Consider the following 17,297-nt stretch of genomic DNA (forward strand, 5'->3'; position numbering starts at 1 on the left):
TAAAATGATTTGGCCGGTCGCATCACCGCGGATACTGTACCATCCCATCTGAAGTGGGCATGCGCAAGATATCCGGACACTTCGAACCCTATTTATTTATTATTATTTATTGTTTTACCTTTATTTTTGACCTCTATCGCTCCCTCACCAGCGTTGAGGAGACAGCAGGTGACAACATGTTTTGTTAAATTAACAATTTAGGTAACTATTTCAGTTCAACAACCAAACTTTGTTGAAGCTTAATACGCAATTAATTATAGCCAAACCATAGAAAGACGTGGATATTACTTTTAATTTCATTCCACACACTGAACAAAAACATTGTTTCGTTTGAAAACTTCAATTCGACTGATTCTAATGTCCATGCCATTGTGGACGTGACAATATGGACATCACTCATTAGAATACTGTGTAGAATGAATTCCAACATTGGCGTGATCCATCAAAAAACAGGGTTTCTCTATCGCCTGAGGTCGCAGAAAAGCGCGTTTATGGCACACACACACCCGCGTTTGTCGTCGTGGCCTCCGGGCATGCACACCAGAACATCACCCACCGTCACCTAAATACACTATATTTCGTCCCTATTTACCAAATGTCATGAATTCAATATCCAATCGAAATTGGCTTCTTCTACACTGGCCCCTGACACCCATGACCTCTTTAGACTGTCCACCGACACTCTCTGATTGTCAGAGATCATTCATGTAACCTAGCTAACAAGAGGATAAAGGAGGAGCGGAGAACTGTCAAATGTCATTGTACAGATTAGACTAGATTATAAAACCAGCTCCTCCAGTAGACCAGTCCCATTGCAGGTGTTGGTGGGCATCTATAAGAAACCGCGCGCTGTATAATACACGCAAGGACAGTTCAAATAAGTGAAGAGCAAACCTTATCGCCGATTTTTTGTATTGTTTTGGATTTAGAGTGGTTTACGCACGGTTTCTTTGGCGTTTGCCAAACTCATTTTAAAATTATGTATTCTCAATTGTTAGCCTAATAATATAAATTATATGTTTATCAGGAGACCCTGGAGGCAGATATTCTGTCGAAACTATTTTGGAACGCAGAGGCGAGAGCTCAGCAACGATGGATAACTGACATTTTTACGCGCGTCCGCATCTCCTACGACGTTCCCGAGAACGCCGTTTTTGGACGGTATGAGCTGAAACACACATCCGTTTATGACAGCATCGCCTTCACTGCTCTCAAGTCTATGGACCGAAGAACGGCACCATATATTTTGAGGGTGAGAACACGTACCAAATCCGTGCGTCTGAAAATAATGTGTTCCAAACCAATGGTTGGCAAGTTTCTCATGCCCGCATCATTGTTTGAAATGCATCGAACCTTTCAGGTAGTAAAGTTGTGTATTTTACTTGTTTTTGTATGACAGAGACCCGTTTCGATTTGGCTACACAGGCAGACGCCTCAGCGCATTGATGGTCCAATGTGGCTGCGGCTGGCCCAGTCAGCCTGGAGCGCTGAAGAACAGAACCTGGAGCACTATGTGAAGAACGGACACCTATTCTTTAGGGCCCTCAGGACGATCCAGAAGGATGAGGAGCGGTTGGTGTGGTACGGGAAAGACCTGGCCAAGCTTCTTCTCCTAAACCCACTGCAGATACAAAGCAAAGGTGTGTCTACATACTCTATGTGTTATTACATAGTAATAAAATATGATCTATTACATTATAGATACACATTGTTCATATCAATTTTCCTGATTTTAATACTGACTGTAATTATACATAAATAAGGACATCAAACTATATTTATTCATTACATTTGTACAATTTAAACAGTATTGGAAAAGGTTTATGTCAAGCAATATTGTCAGAATAATCCATATCCATCTCTATAACCAGGTACTGGTCCATACACATGTGCCAACTGTAACCAATGCTTTGAGACTGCACACAGAGACAACCAAACAGCGACAGCACCAAACCGGGTCAAGGCAACACTGACCATGTGAAACCTGACTCCCTTCCTGCTGCTGCCTTCAAACAGAGCCGTCCAGAAACAAGTCCACTGGATAGCAAACCTGCAACAGACTTCCATAACTTAGCCCGGGATATGGATCATATTAAGACAGGGTCTTTCAGCACCAGGGACTCTGAGACTAGAGGTTCCCTCATAGGGAAACGCACAGAGGTAGAGGAGGACAGGTGCAGTGAGCCACAGCATCTGGTGATAACGCAGGATCCACTGGACACAGGATACTGTACCATGAAAAGACAACCCAGCCCAGTCTCCTGTCACCTGTCCAGTAACATCAACAAGAACAACATCACCAAAGACAGAGCAACCCAACTACACTTACAAGGTTCTGGGCCTGAAGACCTCAGATCTTCATCCAGCCTAAGGAACCAAAGCATCCAGCCCGGTAGTGGCCTAGTAGAGCCTCAGAGAGACCCAAAGAAAACAAAGACAGAAACACTACGGTCTCCATCTCACTCAGAGGAGTTTTTCACTGACTCTGATACTGTCACCTCTGCCTTCAGCCAGGTCTCTGTCTGAGAACAGGAGGAGTGCCTTCTCCCAGCCCCCCACGCTCTGTTTTCTTTCCCCAGACTACCCCCCTGCTTGGGAGGGCTTAAACCTCAATCACTCCCTTTACTACTGATCTCCACCGACCGGTGCTGGCCCAGGGTGTTTCGAAATAGAGGCGCACTCTATACAGCCCAGCAGCTCTCTGGACCAGGACCACAGGCTGATCACACCCCCTGATTACCCTATCCCCGGTGCTCCTGTCCCCCTTCGTCTCACGGCTCTTGCCCCTCTGCCTGACGGCTCAGAACTGGTGTGCCAAATGCAATGTCTCCTTCCGCCTGACCTCAGACCTGGTGCAACAATGAGGTCCCACCACAAGAGGGCGGTGGACGCCACAGAGTCAGGGTCTGGGGTGAAACAACAGCAGCAAGGGCGAGAGAGGAGAGGCTCAAGTCTTGCATCTACGAGGTCTTCAGACAACGCCATCACCTTGAAGGACACTTGACCTCTCACACATGAGTTCAGTTCAATTAGTTATTATCATTGGTAAGATCTTGATATTTTAATGTGTCATCATATTGATGAAGATACTAATTGGAGAACTAATAAAACAAACTATGTTAATTATTATAATGTAAATTATCAAGACGATGACATTTTATAGTTACATTTTCTCAGAATTCTGTCAAATGTGTCATTTTTTGAATACCATATATTTTTCCATTATTTTACATCAAATGCTTGTGTTCCACACAAATTACAATATTTTAGGTGTTGTGACTTGATTGTAAGGTCAGTTGCGAACACTAGATGGTGCCAGAGAGCTATTTACAGGGACAGAAAAAAAACTTGCTTCAATTTTTCTATTTTATTTTGAAAGAAAAATATACCTATTATTTCATAAGAACTTCATATAGAGTACCCTGATAAGTAACACATGGCGGGGGGGGGCAAACAAAATATACACAAAACCAAATCGTTAAAAAAAGATGAGAATACATAAAAATAAAATATTTATAAAAAGTCATTTCTGTAAGGTAAACAAACACATGATGATACAAAAACATTTAAAAACAGAGTTAACTATTCACAGGCTATTGGGTCATATTCCTTTCACCAAAGATGAGCATTTTTTTTATGTTCAGCACAAATATTTAAGTATTTTATGACATACGAATCACACAATTTACTAAGAACAAAAACATAAAAGAAAAATAGATGACATTTTAAGAACACTGAGCAAGCCAACCAGCAACAAGCTCATGCCACTTCAGAAAAGCTTAGAAAATCACCAGTAACCATTTCGACCCATTGGTATAAAAAATAACTGTCATACTGTGTGGGTAGACATGATACAAATGAATCATCTGTAAAAGAACTGTAATACTGTGTGGGTAGACAAGTTACAAATGAATCATCTGTTAATGTACAGTGCGAGAGGCAGGATTTTCAGTTCTCCAGCCATAGGAGGCATCATTAATCTGAGTGCTTGAAACAGTTATTCTCCCCATCCTTTGTGAAAATCTTAATCTTCCAGACCCTGTCAACCGTGAGCCTCTCGTAGCGAAAGAGGATCGCCCAGTGTCACACTCATGACCGTCACTCAACGATGCTCTCTATGCAGTAGGGATGTCCTGAAACACAGGACACATCACACAATGGTATTATTTAAATAAAAACTGTGCTGTGTATGAGTGCAAAACCTTGATTGAAGTTGACATTAAGTTAGTAAAGTGAACTAAAGTAAAGTTACACACCTGAGAGACCTCCGACTGTCCTTTTCCAGGTGGTTCTCTGGACCTTCGGTCTCATAGGAGGCCAAGTGCAGCTCATCCTCGGTAAAGACAGGTGTAGTGACCAGGTATTGGAGGATCTTCCTGTCTCTCTCAAAGGGACACATCACCTGACGCCACACCAGGAACTCACTGACCTGCTTCGCCAGGTCCCACAGTTTCTATAGAGAAACAGGAAATGAACAATATTGACAACGCCCTTTTGCCCACTACTAAAAGCATAGTAGAAGATGAGTATTGTCATTATCAATAACCCCAACAATAATGCATCCCGTACATTACAGTAAGACTCACCTCAAAGTTCACGTGACCGTTGGGGAGTCGGTTGGCACATCCCTCATTGAGGAAGTAGATGTCCTTGATGAGAAGGCTGAAGAATGGAATGACTATTTTCTCCTGGTTGCTGTGTGCTGTAATAGACCTCTGGGTGGCTCCTCGCAGGGCAGTACGGTAGTTGCTGAAGTTACTGGAAGGGTCCATTTGGTGCTCCAGTATGTCAAATTTGTCTGTGTTGACTTTGCTCCAGGTCTTCTTCAGTCGGGACACAGGACTCATGTTCATTCCGCCTATGTGGAGAAGAGACCAGGGTTTGGGGATCAATTCCACTTAAATTCAGGGAATTCAGGAAGTAAACTGAAATTCCAATTCTTAGCATACTATTGCAGAATATAGAAATGATTCTAGAGCCCTGTATTGTAACGTACTGATGATGGCCATGAGTGAGTTGAAGTTGCCGATGTTATAGCATTCTCTAGCCACATCTATGAAGAACTCCAAGGCCCGGGCTCTATGCTTCTTCTTTACAGGCTGGAAGGAAGAAAAACACAAAACCATGGGAACAGAGTCAGAAAGAATGGATGACAGAAAGAGAATGGTTGTGGGGAGAGAGACAGAGATAGAGAGCTAAAGAGCGAGAGCAAGAGAGAGAGACAGAACGTAAGTAAGAAAGACAAAGAGCACTCACCATGCAAATTTCAGTAGCCACCAGGTAGCTGAGTCTGTTAAACCAAGCTACATAGGCCTCCAGGTTAGTAGTCTTGCGTTTTCGGAAGAAACTCTGAGGTGCAAAGAAAGTTCGTGGTTACTTATTATCTAGCTGAATTACAACATTAAACTGCTGTTGGAACAATCCAGTGAATTCTGTTAATTTTCTTGTAAAAATTAACGTGGTCTAGAGTTGTTTCTCTCAGTCAGTTCTTGGCTACTTGTTGTGATGTATTCTGTTGATGATTGTTAACAGGCTAACACAATGATAGTCAGCCACAACACATTCGGTAACCTCCCCCTAATGACTGACATATGGTCTCTTATGCAACCAGTGGAAGGTAGTGGACAATGTTATGTACACGGTAGTGGACAATGTTATGTACACGGTAGTGGACAACGTTATGTACACGGTAGTGGACAACGTTATGTACACGGTAGTGGACAACGTTATGTACACGGTAGTGGACAACGTTATGTACACGGTAGTGGACAACGTTATGTACACGGTAGTGGACCAGGCCTACCTTATGGTTAACCAGGTGATCTTTCACACCAAAGGCTTGGATGAACTCCTCTGGTCCAATAAAACTCAGTCTGTCCTGGAATTGGAAAAATCATAAGGTATAAACTCAATATTCTTACATTCACGTTACTTGATGCATCAAGTTTATGTATAAGAGAAACTTTAAGTTAACAATAACTTCTAATTCAAACAGAAATGCCATTCAGTTTCAACTTCTCTGAACACCACAAGTCTAGAAGGTACATATACAATATAATCTCTCCTTACCAGTTCAATGTGTGTGAGCTGCTGGGCTAGTATAAAGGCATCATCACAGACACTGAGGACATCATGCCGATGTCCGTTCTGCTGCTTGGCCTTCAGAGCGGTGGGTCTCTCTGCTGCGGAGGCGTTGAGCGTGGCGATCGCCTCCTCATACTGACCCAGAGCCGCCAATCTCTGGATCAACCGCTGAGTCATCTGCTGCATGGCCCGCCATGAGTACTGATATAAACATCATAGAGAGAGGAGTACTGATATAAACATTATAGTGATATGAGTACTGATATAAAACATCAGAGAGATATGAAAACTGATATAAACCATCATAGAGAGACATGAGTACTGATATAAAAATCATAGAGAGATATGAGTACTGATATGAACATCATAGAGATATGAGTACTGATATAAACATCATAGAGATAGGAGTAATGATATAAACCATCATAGAGAGATATGAGTACTGATAAACATCATAGAGATATGAGTACTGATATAAACATCATAGAGATATGAGTACTGATATAAACATCATAGAGAGATATGAGTACTGATATAAACATCATAGCGATATGAGTACTGATATAAACCATCATAGAGAGAGATGAGTACTGATATAAACATCATAGCGATATGAGTACTGATATAAACCATCATAGCGATATGAGTACTGATATAAACCATCATAGAGAGATATGAGTACTGATATAAACATCATAGAGAGATATGAGTACTGATATAAACATAGAGAGAGATGAGTACTGATATAAACATCATAGAGAGTTACGAGTACTGATATAAACATCATAGAGAGATATGAGTACTGATATAAATCATCATCAAGAGAGAAATCAAATGTTATTGCGCAGAATACAACTGTTGTAGACCTTACAGTGAAATGCTTACTTATGAGCCCCTAACCGACAGTGCAGTTAAAAAAAATGTTGGGATAAGAATAAGAGATAAAAGTAACAAGTAATTAAAGAGCAGCAGCAAAAAAAATATATATATACCGGGGTTGCCGGTACAGAGTCAATGTGTGGGGGCACCGGTTAGTTGAGGTAGTATGTAGAGTTAATCTACCTACACTCAGTGACCAGTTTATTAGTTACACCCCCCAGATCATGAAAATGGTTTGCTCCTACAGACAGTGAGTCACATGGCTCGGGGCTTGCTATATAAAGCAGGCAGACAGGCATCAAGGTATTCAGTTACTGTTCGATTGTTTCCTGGGCTTTTCACACACAAGTGTCTACGGTTTACAGAGAAAACAGCTCGAACAGGGCGAAAACAGCTCGTTGATGAGAAGTCTAAAGAGAATAGCAAGAATCCTGCAAGCTAACAGGCCTGCCACAAACAGGCAATAACAGTGCAGTACAACAGTGGTGTGCAGAATAGAATCTTGGAACACACAACTCGTCGGTCCTTATAACAGATGGGATATTGCAGCAGACGACCACACCGGGTTCCACTCCTATCAACTAAAAACAAGATGCGGCTCCAGTTGGCACGCGATCAACAACACTGGGCAATTGAGGAGTGGAAAAACATAGCCTGGTCCAATGAATCCTGGTTCCTGTTGCGTCATGCCGATGGCAGAGTCAGGATTTGGCGTAAGCAGCATGAGTCCATGGCCCCATCCTGCCTGGTATCAACGGTACAGGCTAGTGGCGGTGGTGTAATGGTGTGGGGAATGTTTTCCAGGCACACGTTACAGCCCTTGATACAAATTGAGCAACGTTTGAACGCCACACCTTATAGAATTCATGCCCCAAAGAATTCAGGCTGTTTTGGAGGCAAAGGGGGGTCTGACCCAGTACTAGATGGGTGTACCTAATAAACTGTGTACCTAATAAATTGAGAATGTAGTGTATACGCATACTGATATAACAACGTAAAGAGGAGCTCAAGTTATGTACTGAACACAACGGAAAGAGGATATGAAATTTAATATATGTATCGTATATTTCTACATATTCTAGTTCAGCACAAACAGGAAGGAAAATCAATATCTATAGATATCATATACTTACAGATGTAAGATCTTAATGTTACGTCCGTCGTTAGAAACTAGAATGCCCACCCAAAATCACACCCCGACCTAACCAAATAGAGAAATAAAAATGCTCTCTAGGTCAGGGCGTGACATTTAAAACTTGTAGTGTATTTGAGGTTTTAAAAGGCTTCTGAAGTTTGTAATTTCCACTTTGAAATTTCAGACTTGATTTTCCCTTGTGAAACATGTATCAACCCTTACAAATGTTCATTAATTATCCACATAATAATTCACATTTCCTGTTGTTGCAGGATTCTTTTCCTGATGTAGCAAACACGCTCAAATTACGATCCTACATCTGTACATCAATGTATACTTGTATAGTCACAAGAGAGAGAAATCAATATCCAGGAATATTTTTATTTGTGCTGATACAATGACAAGGGCACTGAGTTCATTATCTGGCTCTGGAATGTGTGAACTTGTTATGGGTGTGTATTTTCACTTCCTATGCTACAAATGTAGGATTTTAATTTGATCACTCTTTTGTTGCTGACAATTTTCCTGCACAGCAGAACATTAAACTTATTGTGTATTCAAGGTTTAAAAAGTATTCTAAAGTTTGTAATTTCCACTTAATATCAGACTTGATTTACCCTAATGAAAAATGTATAAAACTCTACAAAAAAATGTCCATTAAAAATACACATAAATAATTCACATTTCATGTTGCTGCAGGATAATTTTCCTGCTGTAGCAAACGGGCTCAAATTAAGATCTGACATCTGTATCTATACTGATATAACACATATAATACATGGAACACGTGGAACACACAGAACACATATAATGACATACAGTAACATATGAGTGACACACACAGTAACAGTCAAAAAAATGTCAAGAGTGTGCAAAGCTGTCATCAAGGCAAAGGGTGGCTACTTTGAAGAATCGCAAATATAAAATATATTTTGATTTGTTTAACACTTTTTTGGTTACTACATGATTCCATATGTGTTATTTTATAGTGTTGATGTCTTCACTATTATTCTACAATGTAGAAACTAGTAACAATAAAGAAAAACCCTGAAATGAGAAGGTGTCTAAATAAGGTGTCTGATGTCAAACTCAACTGTAACTGGTCAAATTAGATGTCTGATGTCACGTCTATTGTGATCTCTAATGAGTCAGTCAGTTAAAAGTTATGTCAGGGGGCTGACCTCATCTCCTCTGGCCAGATGATGGCTCATCTCTTTCAGGCAGTGCATCATCCTCTCATCTCTGAAGTCATAGGGAAACGTCTCTGTCCACTCAGTCAGCAGCTGCACGATCTTTGGTGCAACGTCCCGTATTCTGATCTGAGGACAACAAGGAGAAAGACATGCCAGTGTGAGACAGACTGTAAGGAGGTGGTGTCCACTCCTGGTTGTTAAGAACAACTGTGTGTGTGTGTCTGCACTGTGTGTTTGTGTGTGCGTTCCTGCAGGTTTGTTTCTGCGTGTTTGTCTGTGTATGCATGCGTGTGTGTCTGTTAGCTACCTTATCAAGCAGCAGGTCTCCAGATCGATGCTGCTCCACACACAGGTGACAAAGCCGAGACATGAGTTCGTAGGGGTGGAGGAAGAGACGGGAACTCAGCAGGAAGGTGAAGACGTAGGACCTCTGATGGAGAACAAGAAAAAAGATAATCAACAACAACTCATGTTGTCATCAACCCAGTATCAACCCAGCATAAAGCCAGTATCAACCCAGCATAAAGCCAGTATCACCCCAGAATAAAGCCAGTATCAACCCAGAATAAAGCCAGTATCAACGCAGAATAAACCCAGTATCAACACAGCATAAAGCCAGTATCACCCCAGAATAAACCCAGTATCAACCCAGCATAAACCCAGCATAAACCCAGTATCAACCCAGCATCAACCCAGCATCAACTCAGCATCAACTCAGCATCAACTCAGCATAAACCCAGTATCACCCCAGAATAAAGCCAGTATCAACCCAAAATAAACCCAGTATCAACACAGCATAATCCCAGTGTCAACACAGCATAAACCCAGTGTCACCCCAGCATAAACCCAGTATCAACTCAGCATAAACCCAGTATCAACACAGCATAAACCCAGTATCAACACAGCATAAACCCAGTATCACCCCAGCATAAACCCAGTATCACCCCAGCATAAACCCAGTATCAACTCAGCATAAAGCCAGTATCAACCCAGAATAAACCCAGTATCAACCCAGAATAAACCCAGTATCAACCCAGAATAAACCCAGTATCAACCCAGAATAAACCCAGTATCAACACAGCATAAAGCCAGTATCACCCCAGAATAAGCCCAGTATCAACCCAGAATAAACACAGTATCAACTCAGCATAAACACAGTATCAACTCAGCATAAAGCCAGTATCAACCCAGCATAAACACAGTATCAACCCAGCATAAAGCCAGTATCAACCCAGCATAAAGCCAGTATCAACCCAGCATAAAGCCAGTATCAACCCAGCATAAACCCAGTATCAACTCAGCATAAACCCAGTATCAACCCAGTATCAACCCAGCATAAACCCAGTATCAACTCAGCATAAACACAGTATCAACCCAGCATAAACACAGTATCAACCCAGCATAAACACAGTATCAACCCAGCATAAACACAGTATCAACCCAGCATAAACCCAGCACATACTGGCACCTTTCCTGCCATTCGTTCTTGGAGGATAGAACTTATGAATGCTTTATGGACTTCATTAGTACACAGAACACAGAATATAGCTGTAGTCTATTTGTCCATAATAAAAGTCCATAATTTATGTTTTTGTTGTTGTCATTAGAGTCCCCCTGAGAGATCGTATTGGACCAGAGATAACAGCACCTAGCATCATGTTCTTGAAGAATAGAACTTCTAATGCATTGAGCCTGTTTTTACCCTATCATAACCCCAAATATGTTTGTATGATTCCATTGTTCATGTTGTAAGTTGTTGTTGTTCTTGGAGCAGAGATAGCACTCACGTCAGGGTAGTAGTCCACTGTGGGAACTAAATGTTGTATTAGGGCCTCCAGGGAGCCAGAAACAAGACTGTTGTCATGGTAGCACATGTCCCCGTAGCTCACTTCCATGGGCTGGTGGTATTTGTGGAGATGAATGTTGTTGTTATAAGTGCTGGTACTGAACTTGCCAGCATACGGTGTCGTGGGAGGCATGTTGACCTGTTGAAGAGATGTGAAGATATAAAAACCATGTCAAATCTTTGTTGTTCTTCTCTTAAACTCCTAACTGATCACTTTAGTTTTCATGGTTTCAATTCAGTGTTATTTCCCTAAGAAAGATAAGAGAGAGAGAAAAGCTGAACTGTAACAACTTGTGTAATAAGTACTAGCAGTGTGTGTGAAGTTACTATAATGTTACCCTATTACTGTATGTCGACACTATGCTGGTATAAGCCTGACTGTGTCACTGTCTCATATCCCTTCTACTGCTGAGTCTTTAGTCTACACCATGCTGGTATAAGCCTGACTGTGTCACTGTCTCATATCCCTTCTACTGCTGAGTCTTTAGTCTACACCATGCTGGTATAAGCCTGACTGTGTCACTGTCTCATATCCCTTCTACTGCTGAGTCTTTAGTCTACACCATGCTGGTATAAGCCTGTTTATGCCACTGTCTCATTCATCCGACATCCTGGCACATTCTAACCCTGATCTCGTTCTCCCTGCTGGCTTCCACTGTTAAGAGATTAAAGGTGTTTTCTTCTTTACTCTGTTTAAACAGGGCTAAAGGACCCAACGCGAACAGAGCCACGGAGCATTGTATACAGTCCATTCCAATATTTGAGCCGCACAAAAGTACGTAGAACAACGTAGAAAACGACGCTCCGTCGCTGCGTTTGCAACGTGGCCTTTAAGGTGACCTGCTACAACAGGAGCTGACGATCTGAAACACAAGAACTATTCAACCAATCACCACCCAGCATTACTACTACAGGGACCCCCCACACAGTAAAGATTAGATCTACGCTGTAACTGGAAAACAGCCAATGATATGGTAATGTTGGGTATTATCAACAATACTGTATCATACTGTAAATGATGATGCATTGTGGGAAAATGTTGTGGACGGGGAAATAATTGCTGTATTTTGAATGGTACTGTAATTCCACGCCACATAATACAGTGACCACTAGTGGGTGCATGTTATTGTTGTTTCTGGCTCATTGACATATTTTGAGGAGTGCCTTGTAAGAGGCTATATTTGTTGCACCAGTGAGTGAAAATGCTGTACCAATTTAATGCATATGTGGTTATAGTGCCCCATCAATTTGTATAGGGGACAGATTGGAATGGCAGCAAGTCTTAAACAGTGATGTTTGACCATTGTTTTCATGTCCTTTTGGTCTGTTTTGCCCTGTAGTCGCTGCAGTTTGGAAGCCGTTCTTAAGGCCTCTAGAAGTGCAAGTGATCTAAAACACCAAATGTTAAATAATATACTGTTATGTCTAAAAACACTTTACCTTAGGAGCCAACCTGCTTGCACCAATCCCTTGTATTGACAGTAAATTACTGTGAAATACAAACCCCTCCCCTCAATGAATTTCATTCATCCAATCCGATTACAGTAGCATTTACTTCTTTTTTTAAAACCATATAATACAGTCCATTTTACAGTATTGTTCTTGTGTCATTACATAGCACTTGCTTTGATACGTCTTTGTATTAAAGTAGGAGTACTGTAATATGAAATATAGAATTTTACTTGCCCCCGAGCTGCCTGTAAGCTACTATCAAATTCACAGTAACCCCTTTACAGTGTACTAGATAGACCTACTACATTTGAATGGAAGTGACATTCTCTGACTGACTCAACAAGCTTACACTAAACTAGCCTGGCTGGGGTTGAATGGGTTTAAAGGTTTATGTGGAAACAGATAAGAACTCAATCTATCTGATAAAGGAGCCAATAAAACAACAGTCAGAAAATAAGACTGATTTACAGTACATTATACTGTATCTATCTTGGATATAACGTCCAATAAGATGGATACTGTTTATAAAATGGAGGGAATAAAATATCTCATTCCCACACATGTCCCACCTTGTTTTGCCTGTTCCCTAGTCTAGAAAAAGATAAGAACTCAAATCTGATAGAGAAGCAAATGTAGAGTAATAAAATAAGATAGATATACTATATCCCTCTTGGACATAGTATCTAATAAGATGGATATTGTTTTTTAAGAAATCTCATGTCTCACCCTGTTATGTTTCTCAGCCCAGTATCCAGCTAACTGTAGCAAGCTAACTAACCAATGTACTGTACTGTAGCACAGACAGGACAATCACAACCCACCCAACCCACTCTTGACTCGCGCGGTCGTATTATGTGGAAAGCAGTCTTCCATAGAACTGAACCACACTCTGTCACAACACTAGTGAGTAACGTAGGCTAATGCATGCCAGGCAAGTAATTACACAGGCAGGCATTATGCTGCAGACTAAAGCAAAACAATAACACAATTGAAGTACAAAACAACTGAAATTAGCTGTAATTATATCATATATAAGTGACTGGGATTTGTAAGTGACTTTGCAAAGAATTTTTGTTTTGTAAAAGTCAAGATCTGCCATCATAAGCCGTTTTTGCCTTCATTCAAAGTGCAGTGAAAGCACTGTCATTATAAATCTATTGGGAATGCATAGCATAGCCTAACACTTGTCTGGAAAGTTCCCAGCATGTTTCCTTGTTACAAATAATAAGACTTTCAGTGGACATATTGTGATCAACTTACCCCGACTAGAAAAAACTAACAGACTATGTGTATCAAATACAGCTATTCCAAGTCTTTGCAAAATAATATCATATGTAAGAAATTAATCTTCAAATCACACAAAAAGCATACGAATACTACCGATCAGTGTTTTCAGAGCGTGAAATTCCTATTCGTATGGTCCATCCATTGTGTCCATGCAGTCCTTCGAATCACAAGTCATTTGAAACTGTGACCACGACCAGCCGTATTCAAATGACTTTACAGAAAGCGGTGAAACAGCCTATAATAGGCTTAGAGGCGGATCGTTCTGCATGGCAGTAAACCAATCACAGTGAAGAATCAGAAAAAGCGAAACGTTAGCGCACTCTCATTGGTCAGTTTGCCAGCCATCGATTCTCTTTGAACGACATAGGACCATAATGTTGCATATAACGTTTTGTGAGAAGGAAAAAGTGAAAAGGACATTTGCTAGAGAGATAGAGGGAGTGTGAAGGCATATGGCATGGCCAGGTTTTTTGCGCTCTCCAACAGCTCTGGTCCACCATATGGAGTGTGAAATAGAGTACCAGTCAAAAGTTTGGACACACCTACTCATTCAAATGTTTTTCTTTATTTTACTCTTTTTTACAAAATATAATAATAGTAAATACATCAACACTATGAAATAACACATATGGAATCATGTAGTAACCAAAACAAATCAAAATATATTTGAGATTCTTCAAAGTAGATCAGTGAATACAGAACATTTCAAGAACTTTAAAAGTTTCTTCAAGTGCAGTCGCAAAAACCATCAAGCGCAATGATGAAACTGGCTCTCACGAGGACCGCCACAGGAAAGGAAGACACATATTTACCTCTGCTGCAGAGGATAAGTTCATTAGAGTTAACTGCACCTCAGAAATTGCAACCCAAATAAACACTTCACAGAGTTCAAGTAACACATCTCAGCATCAACTGTTCAGAAGAGACTGTGTGAATCAAGCCTTCATGGTCGAATTGCTGCAAAGAAACTACTACTAAAGAACACCAATAATAAGAAGAGACTTGCTTGGGCCAAGAAACACGAGAGAAAGAAACAACATACATTAGAACAGTGGAAATCTGTCATTTGGTGCTCATTATATGTGGGAACTCCTTCAAGACTGTTGGAAAAGCGGTCCAGGTGAAGATGTTTGAGAGAATGTCAAGAGTGTGCAAAGCTGTCATCAAGGCAAAGGGCAGCTACTTTTAAGAATCTAAAATATATTTTGATTTGTTGAACAATTTTTTGGTTACTACATGATTCCATGTGTGTTATTTCATAGTTTTGATGTCTTCACTATTATTCTACAATGTAGAAAATAGTCCAAATAAAGAAAAAACCTTGAATGAGTAGGTGTCCAAATGTTTGACTGGTACTGTAGGTCTAAATTGTCTCAGACCTTGTGGTTTTACATTTGAAAATACTTTACAGTATGAATAAAAAAGACTAAATGTCACGTCCTGACCATAAAGAGTCCTTATTTTCTATGGTAGAGTAGGTCAGGGCGTGACTGGGGGTTTTCTAGTTATTATTTTATATATGTGGGGTTCTAGGTTTGTTTTTCTATGTTGGTGATTGTGTATGATTCCCAATTAGAGGCAGCAGGTAGTCGTTGTCTTTAATTGGGGATCATATTTAAGTAGCTGTTTTTCCCACCTGTGTTTATGGGATATTGTTTTGAGTTAGTGCACGTAGCATCTCTGTAGTCACGGTTCGTTGGTAGTTTATTGTTTATTTGTTTTTGTCTTTGTAAGTTTCACTGTATCATTAAAATGATGTGGATCTCAAAATCAGCTGGGCCTTGGTCCGATTCTACAAACGATCGTGACACTAAAGCACTACAGTCATGCAATTATTACACATTTTGGCAAGAACCAAATGAACAATCACACATTTTTAACTAGTGTTTCCTTACTGATGATTAGTTTGACTTTATAATCTATTAACTGAAAGTTTATAAATGTTACCAATGTATTGGTAATAAAAAAATGATACATCAATTGGACATAAATCAATTGAAATGCCAAATTCACCATAAATCATGACCATTGAAAGTTGATCAATGGAACTCTGCCAGGTCGCAGTTGTAAATGAGAACTTGTTCTCAACTTGCCTACCTGGTTAAATAAAGGTGTTCTCAACTTGCCTACCTGGTTAAATAAAGGTGAAATAAAAAACAAAAATAAAAAACTTGAGAAACAAACATCTTTCCTGATAGCTACAGATGTTTTAGTAGCAATGACCCACTTCCATCAACAGTGGGCGTGTCCTCTTAAAATTGGAGCCTATAGGGAGGAGGTCAGAGACCTAGCAGTGTGTTGCCAGGACAACAAACTCTATCCTCAACATCAGCAAGACAAAGGAGCTGATCTTGTTTGACTTTTACTAATATTTCTCTAGTTTCTTTCTCTCTGCATTGTTGGGAAGGTTAAGGAAGCATTTCACCGTTAGTCAAGACCTGTTGTTTACAAAGCATGTGACGAATACAATTTGATTTGAGTCATATTACATAAGGATGGTTTCATGATTTACAGAGAACAGAGTGTGGGCCCCAGGTTGTGGGTGGTATTCATTTACAGCCTCTCAATCATAGTCTTACATCATTGTTCATGCAGGAATAGCCAAAGCCTGCAATGCCTATAGGCTACGTTCTATTCTACTGCACCTACACTCACGCCAGCCACCTGAAAGCACTGCTAGCTGGAGATGGCTTCAGCTTGGTGAGGGCTCTTGTGGAGCCTTTCGATTAGATTCAACCCACAGTGCTAGGGCACGGGGCCACAGCTTCCCTCAAAGAGAGGCAGTATATAACTCGACTGACACACACTGACATCATAAACTAGTGCACTGACTGACTCCTGCCTTCCATAAACACTCAGATTGAGCTTCCACCCACACACTCCTCTCTCTCTCTCTCTCCTCTCTGTATCCCCTCTCTCTCCTCTCCCCCTCTCTCTCTCCCCTCTCTTCTCGCCTCTCTCTCCTCCTCTCTCTCTCTCTTCTCTCTCCCCTCTCTTTCTCCTCTCTCCCCTCTCTTTCTCCTCTCTCCCCTCTCTTTCTCCTCTCTCTCCCTGTCCTCTCTCCCCTCTCTCTCCCTGTCCTCTCTCCCCCCTCTCCCATCTCTCCCTATCACTCCCCTCTCTCCCTAATCTCCCTTCCCTCTCTCTTTCCTCTCTTTATCCCCTCTCTCCTCTCTTTATCCCCTCAGTCTCTCCTCTCACCCTTCTCTCTCTTCGCTCTCCTCCCTCTCTCCCCTTGCCCCTCTCTCTCCCTTCTCTCTCCCCTCTTTCTCCTCTCTCTCGCCTCTCTCTCTCCCTGATCTCTCTCCCCCCTCTCTCCCTGTCCTCTTTCCCTAATCTCCCTTCCCTCTCTCTTTCCTCTCGTTATCCCCTCTCTCCTCTCTTTATCCCCTCAGTCTCTCCTCTCAACCCTTCTCTCTCT

At 41.1% G+C, this 17,297-nt stretch overlaps 1 protein-coding gene and 1 pseudogene across 2 annotated transcripts; one reads left to right on the forward strand and one right to left on the reverse strand.

The window, feature by feature from the left end:
• Positions 1-60: 60 nt before the first annotated feature.
• On the forward strand, positions 61-3,129 carry LOC109892361 (PR domain zinc finger protein 8-like; annotated as a pseudogene).
• A 223-nt stretch (positions 3,130-3,352) lies between these two features.
• Positions 3,353-14,084, reverse strand: LOC109892360 (ras-GEF domain-containing family member 1B-B-like). 2 transcript variants are annotated; one of them, XM_020484849.2, is made up of 11 exons: positions 13,970-14,084; positions 11,079-11,276; positions 9,599-9,721; positions 9,280-9,417; positions 6,070-6,285; positions 5,804-5,878; positions 5,257-5,349; positions 4,997-5,099; positions 4,587-4,858; positions 4,257-4,453; positions 3,353-4,133 (listed from the first exon to the last, which is right to left on the reverse strand). In XM_020484849.2, exons 2-11 carry the CDS (start codon positions 11,268-11,270, stop codon positions 4,103-4,105), a joined length of 1,440 nt encoding a protein of 479 aa, XP_020340438.1. In that variant the 5' UTR covers positions 11,271-11,276; positions 13,970-14,084; the 3' UTR covers positions 3,353-4,102. The 2 variants fall into 2 exon arrangements, with proteins under 2 accessions (XP_020340438.1, XP_031682115.1); XM_031826255.1 differs by lacking the exon at positions 13,970-14,084 and having other exon boundaries at positions 11,079-13,931.
• Between the last annotated feature and the right edge of the window lie 3,213 nt (positions 14,085-17,297).

The sequence above is a fragment of the Oncorhynchus kisutch genome, linkage group LG6, assembly GCF_002021735.2.
Source record: "Oncorhynchus kisutch isolate 150728-3 linkage group LG6, Okis_V2, whole genome shotgun sequence".
NCBI lineage: Eukaryota > Metazoa > Chordata > Actinopteri > Salmoniformes > Salmonidae > Oncorhynchus > Oncorhynchus kisutch.

Excerpts from the sequence above, each read along its gene's own strand:
- LOC109892360 (XM_020484849.2), bottom strand. The coding sequence starts at position 11,270 with ATGCCTCCCACGACACCGTATGCTGGCAAGTTCAGTACCAGCACTTAT. Across the intron at positions 6,286-9,279 it reads ATCTGGCCAGAGGAGATGAG|TACTCATGGCGGGCCATGCA; the intron begins GTCAGCCCCCTG and ends TGTTTATATCAG. Across the intron at positions 5,350-5,803 it reads ATCACCTGGTTAACCATAAG|AGTTTCTTCCGAAAACGCAA; the intron begins GTAGGCCTGGTC and ends TTTGCACCTCAG.